The 8,739-nt window shown below is 45.1% G+C and overlaps 1 protein-coding gene across 6 annotated transcripts in view; it reads left to right on the plus strand.

Annotated features, from left to right (window-relative positions):
- LOC104865892 (beta-galactosidase) overlaps positions 1-8,739 on the plus strand; it is a 123,269-nt gene that overhangs the window by 27,959 nt on the left and 86,571 nt on the right. For all 6 annotated transcript variants that reach the window (XM_010629653.2, XM_010629649.2, XM_010629652.2 and 3 more), the window contains one exon: positions 6,446-6,615. In XM_010629653.2, the coding sequence (XP_010627955.1) occupies positions 6,446-6,615 (170 nt within the window). The remainder of the gene's footprint in view (positions 1-6,445; positions 6,616-8,739) is intronic.

Consider the following 8,739-nt stretch of genomic DNA (forward strand, 5'->3'; position numbering starts at 1 on the left):
TTTCCGAGCATTGCATCGGATTGATTGAACAAGTTGGGCAGCAGCTTCATAATAAGGTGGTAAATTTCTGGCGGGCGAAACAGATAAATGTAACCACAATAAAGTTCATCCTGCCACAAAACAGCTGTAGGGGAATGTTTGGTTAGAAAAATAAAAGCTTCTAAGGGTTTTTGATAGTCAAAATAAAATATCTGCTGATTAGAAATAACTATTTCCACCTTTTGAAGAGCCAATCCTTCATGTGAGGGTCCAGAGGGAGGATCTGAGGGGTCAGATTCTGAAATGCCCCAAAAGTTTGATATGGAGCCTGGGGCTGGCCCCTCCTTCCGTTTCCCGACTGGATAGGATTGCCCATAATATCTTTTTTAGATATGTATTCATTGGCCCAATGATTTCCTCTTTTACATTTAGGACATAAACCAGGTTCTTTAGGAGGCTTTGAAAAAGGTCCATTTTTCTTTATGCGTGGGCAGTCTTGTATTAAATATCCTGCCTGACCACAGCCAAAGCAATTTCCATTATTCCCCCTTTTTTGGAGGGCCCCTTCTATGTTGTTGAAATAAGACCCCTTTTACAGATTTTCCTTGTAAAGCTGTAGCCATGGCAAGGCCCTGAGTGTAAGAAGGTCCTATATCAGCACACAAGAGAACATAATCTGATAAATCAGCTTTTCTTCCTGAAAGGAAGAAGGGCAGCCTGACAAGCGGAGTTAGCATTTTCATAAGCCAACTGTTTAACTGAGATAATATCTGCTTCTGATTCTCCAATTATTTTACTAGCTGTTTGCAACAAACAATCTAAAAAAATTTGAAAGGGTTCATAGGGTCCTTGTCTGATTTTAGAAATATCCTCTGTAGCCCATCCAGAGGAAGATAATTTTCTCTAACCCTCGTTGAACAGGGGACAAAAGAGTTTGAGAATTGATCCTAACAGGTTTTTAACTTTTAAGGGGCCCTGAAACTAGAGCAATTAAAGAGGGCTCACTCCTTTGTGTGTGTGTGTGTCTGTGTCTGGGATCTAAACTCTCTCGGATGAGTCCATAAGCTAAAAGCATCCACAGGTACTTTACTAGGCCCATGTGTGGCATAATAATCTTGTAATCGCTTTCCTACCTTACTCCAAGTTTTTAGATTAATTGTGCCCTCCTCAGGAAACCAAGGACAAACTATTTCTACAAATTCTAAAAAATTACATAGCTGTTGGCGCCCAACTCTAGCACCACCGACACGCAATAAATCTTTAAGCATATGTGCAAAAAGCATGCAACTATTGCCGGCTTCCATTTTTAATATTTACAAGAAAACTCACCGCTCCTTACCTTTTCCTTGAGGCCTCGCTCTTCTCTGCGGTGTCCTTCACTGGATCCCTCTATACTCAGGTCCCTGCTTGTGCGCCGCTTGTGGCAGCCCAGCCATCACAACACGAACATGCCTGAGTTGGGGAGTGAGGATTGAGAAAGAAAAGAGTATTGAGAAAAGACAGCACACTCAATAGTGTGGAGACAAGAAGTCTAATTTATTTCACAGAAACAGCTCTTTTTAAAGGCACACCAACAGGAAGCACCAAGCAACTACTTGTATGCAAAGACTGGATTTTCTGACTCTTACAGAGAACATCAGATCTTTGGCTATCTCTTCGAGTTCCTCCTATCACAGGGTCAAAGAACAAACATTTAATAAAGTCCTTGAGCCAGGCATGGTGGTGCACGCCTGTAATTCCAGCACTCAGGAGGTGGAGGTAGGAGGACTGTGAGTTCAAGACCCTCCTGGATTAGACAGCTCCAGGTCAGTCTCATCTACATAGCTGAGACCCTGTCTCAGAAAAACCAAATAAACAGACAGAGTCCTTGAAAAGGAACAAATGTTACATAGATTGTATCAATGCCTTAATGGTAGAAGAAGAAGTTATTTTTCCAATGTCAAAAGCCAGTGGGCCATGGCCGGCCCCCACAATGACTCCTGATCTATATTCAAATATTTTGTATATAAATCTTTTTTGGTAGTATTGGGGATTGAACCCAGAACATGCTAGTCAGGTGCTCTACCACTGAACTATGTACGCACTGGCCCTTTTATTTGTTAGAATCAGAATCTAAACCTTGGCTCCTTCCTTTGCACCCTTCCACTGTGCCATTTTTAGCTTGGAGCCAACTAACCATGGACTGAATCCTCTGAAAAACATGCGCCAAAATAAATAAACTTCTTTATATTGTGGGTACTGAGTATTTTGACAGGGTCTTGAGTGTAGTTCAGGTGGGCTGTGAATTCACTATGTGGTCTAGGTTGGCCTTGAATTTAAGATCCTCCTACCTTAGCCTCCTGAGTGCTGTAATTGAAGTATGTGCCACCTTTTTTTTTTAATGTGGTACTGGGGGTCAAACCCAGGGCTATATCCCTGGCTCCTGATGGTTTTTCTTTTTCAGTCCTGTGGGTTCTACCGCCTGCCCTCTGCCCACCTTCCTGTCACTACCATGGTCCATGGCTCTGCTTCCTTTTTAGTCATCCAGGAAAAGGTCAGCTAGACAAATATTTAAACACATATATCTGATCCTATCATGGGCTGGAGATTTATCTCAGAGGTGCCAGTGCCTGCCTGGCAAGTGCAAGGTTCTAAGTTTGATCCCTAGTTCCAAAAAACAAAAACGAGAAACATCTGATCCTGTCACTCTTTTCATTGAAGTTGTTATCCGTGTTATTGGCATCCAGTCCGGGCCCTTGTACCTGGGCTTGAGGGCCCACTCCCTCCATCGCTGCCCATTGCCTCTGCTCCAGAGCTGCCCTGTCTTTCCACGTCATGGTCCTGTGACGACTCCTCACAGTCCTGCCCTCACTCTGGTGGTCACGACACACAGGGTTTTCTCCATTTGTGGCACCGCCCACCAAAGCTGACTCTCCTCATCCTGGGGCATCACTTAGGTCAGTGCTTCTCAACACTGGCTACGCACTGCTGTAAGAAATATCAATGCCCAGTTGCCACCCAAAGCCGATTAAAACTTGCATGTCTGGAGGTGAGTGAGACCTGAATGCTACTTTTAAAAGCTTGTACAGGCCTGGGGATGTAGCTCAGCAGCACAGCACCTGCCTGGCAAGTGTGAGGCCCTGAGTTCAATTCCTAGTATCAAAAATAAAAAATAAAAAAATAAAAGCTTTTACAGGTCAGTTGCTGTGGTGCATACCTGTAATCCTAGCTACTGAGGAGGTCGAGGCAAGATAATCCCAAATTCGAGGCAACTTAGTGAGGTCCTGTCTGTTGCAAGCAGGAGTGTGCACTAACTGGAGGTCGAGACAGTAGTAGTTGCCAACTAGATTTTTACGTATTTTATATATGTCACAGCAAACATGTTAATTCATACCCACAAGTTGCCACTCCCTGTACCTGCACAAGTCAAGGAGCGCGACTTTGTTTCTCCTTTCCTGATGATTGAACTGTTCGATCCGGTTGCCTCCTCCTCAATCCGGGGGTCCACTCCAGGCAGGTGTCCGATGTCTCAACCGAGGTCTCCTCCGAGATCTCGTCTGGTAGGTTGCCATAGAGCTGGACCGGTCACTGAGTGGGACAAGCTGGTCTTCTGCACTCTCTCTTTTATTCCGTTCTAACTGGGGGTCTGTGGCACTGGCTCAGGTTTTATCACTTCACACATATTGGGGCTGTTTGAGTAGATATTGGGGCTGCACCCATCATAGGGTTCCACACATTGAATTTGGATAACAGGGCTACACGTGCCATAGGGTGATCTTTTGGGTTAGCTATCACTCTTACTCTTGGGGGATTACATAGCAGGTTTCCCACATTAAGTCATTAGGTGGGTTTCACTCTCCACTCTTGGGAACACCCTGACACTGTACTCTGTTTGGGAGGCATTATGTTCTCTGCATCCTATACATTGACATGTACACTCTACACTGTCCCAAAATAAAAATGTGATGGGGAGCTGGGGATTTAGCTCAGTGGTTCCGCCGCCTGCCTCGCAAGCACAAGGACTGGAGTTTGATCCCTGGTACCAAAAAAAAAAAAAAAAAAAAAAAAACGTGCTGGGAATGTAGCTCAGTGGTAAAGCAAATGTACAAGGTCCTGTGTTCGGTTCTTAGTACCACAGGAACAAACAGAAAACGCCAGCCTGGTATGGTAACCTGTGTTTATAATCCCAGCACTTTGGGAGGTGGGCACCTTTGGTGGAGGGATCGCAAGTTCGACCCCGGTCTGGGCAATGTAGTGATTTAGCGAGATCTGTCTCAAAATAAGAAAACGAAAGGGCTGGGGCTGTAGTTCAGTGTGAAGGCCCTGGTCTCAGCTCCCTGGCCACAAACAAACAAACGGCTAGTTCAGGTGTTTCTGAGATGTGGCTGAGGTTGAGAGCCACAGTTGGGGTGTTTGTTCCTTCCTCTGGGAAACTTGCCCTCACCCCGACTCCTGCATGCCATGCCATTTGTTTCTGCTGGGGCATCAGCTCTAATTCCTGTCCTTACCACCTGGACCTCACGGTGCCCCCTCTTAGGTCTCTGCTGTGCTAGAAGGAAGTGTCCTAGGAGTCGTGGCATATCTGCTTGTTACCCTCTGTAATTACTAGGCAAATAGTAGGCTCTTGGTGAGATTTGTAAGCAGATAGTAGGGAGATATTTGGACTGGACTTCAAGGTCATTTGAAGGCAAAGATGGTGCCCCACTGTCTGGGACAGAGGCCAGAGTGCATTGTCTGCCTGTCATTTCTCACCAACCTTCTCTGCCCTCTGAACTTCTTGCCCCAGATAGATGGGCTTCAAGCTGCCCTTCCCTGTCCTGGTCCCACCTGAAGTTAGTTGCTTTGTTCCCTGACTCCCATGGGGAATGGGCTACCTTTGAACTCATGGGAAACCCTATTTAACACTGTCTCGGGTACTTGTCTTGTTGCTGAGACAAAATATACCCAACACCTTCAGGTTAAAGGAGAAAAACTTAATGTAGCTCACAGTCTGTAGAGGTTTCAGGTCATAGTTGGCTGGCTCTAAGGCAGGGTGGCTTGGCAGAGGGGGATCACAGAGAAGAAACCACTCATAGAAGGCAGAAGGCAGCATGTTCGCAACAAGCAACAACCCTCTGTCTGTCTCATGTTTTATCCAGGCTACCTCCCCTAACTTGGTAGCACTCACACCCTTAAATCTAGCATTACACCACGAATCGGTCCCAGCCACATGAGGCTTTGGGGGACATCTAGATATGAGCCGTAACAAACAGTCCAGCACACACTGTGAGGATGCTTTCAAACGCATCTATTGGCACACTTAGTATAAGAAATAACTTTAGGGCTGGGGATTTAGCTTAGTGGCACCACGTCTGCCTTGCAGGTGCAACATCCTGAGTTCAATCCCCGGTACACACAAAAAAAGTGAGTTTCTTTAGGAGACTCTTTACCTTTGACTGAAAATTAAAGCCTTATTTACAAGAAGAATAGTGATATGAAATTGATACTTTTTAAACATAGATTCTTATTTGTGTGTTTTGGGTTACCTTTATTGAGGTGTAATTCACGTACAGGGAAGCTGTCCCCTCATTTGCCTCTGTGCATTCTGCTCTGAGTTGTTCAAGTACAATCCCCCAGCTGGATTTCAGGTTATATGTGATCTAGGGCTTAGACTCTCACAGCTGTTCCAGCTTTCACTTCAAGGGCAACCCCCAAAGCTACCATGGACTGTGATACTGTTGGGACTATAACTGATCTTGTGAGCTTTGGAAGCCTAAAAATTCACAGGAATTTTACCAATACTGGAGGATACTAGGTAGATGGTTTTTGTAACCCTGGTTGTGTGAGCACCTGTTGCTGCCTTTTTCCATCCACCAGAGTGCAGTGTTCTACTCTGCCTAAAAGTCAGCCCCTCTGAGATCTTCCCTTTCTAAGCCTAGCATTTTACCTCCTGAAGTGACCCCAAAGTGGTACTTCTCAAAATTTTTACTACCGGAAACACACCTTACATTATAACCCAGGGGAGATGTGTGTGCATACAAAACTCTGCACACAAGTACAGCACATACGACAAAAGTTTCATAAAGTAATACCTTGCTATGTGCAACATACTCTGATATTTTCTGTTCTTTCATTTTAAAAAGGTGCTGATTGCCATCCAGTTGAGTTCATCATGCACAAATGGAATTGTGGCCTATAATTTGAAAAATGTTGCCTAAAGTTCCCTTTGTCCTGCACCTTGGATAGTTGCAGATGGGATGTGCGTTGTGTTCCCAATCACGGTGAACAGTACACTGGGATATAGTCTCAGCCACTGCGTAGCTGGCTGGTGCTGGCTTCTGGGAGCTAAGCCTGTGGTATCTGGGGGCCTGGCTTGGCAGTAGTCTGTTTGACAGCCCAAAACCAAGCATTACCTATCATCACAGTATGTCGCCTGACACTCTCACGGGATCTGCTCCTGAAAGGGAGGAGGTGGAAGTGCTCATGGGGTCCTCTCTCTGGTCTGTAGAATGCCTCTCAGAGGATGTTTGAGATCGACTACAGCAGGGACCGCTTCCTCAAGGATGGCCAGCCGTTCCGCTACATCTCGGGAAGCATTCACTACTCCCGGGTGCCCCGCTTCTACTGGGTAGACCGGCTGCTGAAGATGAAGATGGCCGGGCTGAACGCCATCCAGACGTAAGTGGGAGGCTGGTGACTCTCCCCTGGGCCTGCACACCCACACCTGGAGGAGGCATATCTGCACTTCTCAGAGCAGCTGCTTCCTTACTCAGAAATGGGGCATAGTCAGTGTGGCCTCGTGGGAGGGCCTGTCATGAGTTTGACTGGCTTCACATCAGAAAATTAACTACTGGGCTGGGGATTTAGCTCAGTGGTTCCTGCCTCGCAAGCACAAGGACCCAAGTTCAATCCCTGCTACAAAAATAAAAATAAAAATAAAAATTCTAACAAAATTAACTACTTTTTCCAGACCTGCACTGTATCACCAGAGATCGTAAAATAAATATCAGCTTCAGAAGGCAAAAGCAACGATGATAAGGCACTTAGCAGGTGCAGGGATGCTTTACACCCATGATTCCATCTCTCTGAGGCAAGCATTCCCATGCCCATTTATAGCCCATGAAACTGAAGTTTGCCTAAGGGTGTATCTTTGGTCAGAGGCCCAGCTAGGATGTGAACATAAGGGTATCGTAGGTAGCCATAGCTTCTCTTAGCTCCTAGGGGGGCAAGCCCTAGGTAGATTTCTGAAGCTGTTTGTTATCCTGGTTCTGCTAGGGTAGTTGGACAGGCCCAGTCTGTAGAATTTCCCCCTACTTATTTCTGCCCCTCTCTCCTGCTCTTGCATGGTGACTAAGAAGGTTGGTGTGGCTGGCTACTCTGGTTTTTGCAGTGCTGATGTGGATTGCTGATAACCTTTTAAAGATAAAGAACAAAAAAATCTTTACACGATTTAGAAGATAGATGGGGAGAGTCCCGTTCATTATTCTTGTTCAGAGGTCACTGACAAAGTGAAGCCAGTGTCACCTGTTATTAATTTCCACACACAGTTGGATAGACCAAGGTTATTTGTTCCAGGGAACCCTGGAATCATGGGATTGTGGAAGAAATAAACATAAGCGAGGTCATCAAGGAAACCTGTGTGATAGGAATAGGTGACCTCATATTTAAATTTGTATCCCATGTGATGAGTAGACAGGGAGCTGGGTAAGAGCTTGGGTCGTTTTACTTCCTGCCATGCTATTCCTGACAAAATCTTTTGTGTAGGGGTTGGAGGTTTTCCTACCCACCCGCCATGCTGGTTATTGAACACGAGGGTGCTGTACCACTGAGTTGCATCCTCAGTCCCTCTTTTTTTGAGACATGATCACCCCAAATTGCCCAAGCAAGCCTGTAACTTTTGACCCTCCTGCCTCAGCCTCCTGCTGAATTAAAATTACAGTATATACCTGGCACACCTGGCAAAGTTTATTTTTCAAAAAGTAGGACTGGGGATTTCAAAAAGTAGGACACTACCACCTGCCTCGCAAACTCAAAGACCCAAGTTCAATCCTGGTAAAAAAAAAAAAAAAGTGAGTATACTTCTGGTGCTGAGGAGGTAACTCAGTGATAGAGCACTTGCCTAGCATATGAGAAGCCATGGGTTCGATCCTCAGCACCACAATGGGGAGAAAAGTATACTTCTATTTTAACAAGACATTTTCATTTTTCCTACAGGCACATATAATTTGTGTAATTCTGGTTTACTTATTGTATTTAAAATTACATTATGTTGGGCCAGGGATTTAGCTCAGTGGTTCCACTGCCTGCCTCACAAGCATAAGGACCCAAGTTTAATCCCCGGTACACAAAAAAATTACATTATGTTGAAAGTTTTTTTTGTTTGTTTTTTTGTTTTTTTTGTCTTTCTGTCAGTTTCTGTAAAGCTTGTTTTAATAAGGAGGCTGGAGGTGTAGCTTAGTGGTAGAGTCTGTGCTTAGCATGCATAAGGCCCTGGGGTGACACGTACCATGAAAAATAAATTTCAATAAATATGGGGGATACTGGGAACCAAACACAGAGCCTCATGTTTGCCAGGCAGGTGCTGTGCCACTGAGCTACATCCCCACCCCTGAATAAAGTTTCTGACTTGTATTTCTCTCTCTCTTTTGAGGTAATGGGAATTGAACCTAGGGCTTCATGCATACTAGGCAAGTGCTGTACTCCTAAGATACATCCTAACCCTTTTAAATTTTATTTTGAGCTAAGCTGTTGCTAAATTGCCAAGCTGACCTTGAACTTGCAATCATCCTGCCTCAGCCTCCT

The sequence above is a fragment of the Fukomys damarensis genome, unplaced genomic scaffold (genome assembly GCF_012274545.1).
Source record: "Fukomys damarensis isolate Sample0158 unplaced genomic scaffold, DMR_v1.0_HiC HiC_scaffold_28, whole genome shotgun sequence".
Classification (NCBI taxonomy): Eukaryota; Metazoa; Chordata; class Mammalia; order Rodentia; family Bathyergidae; genus Fukomys; species Fukomys damarensis.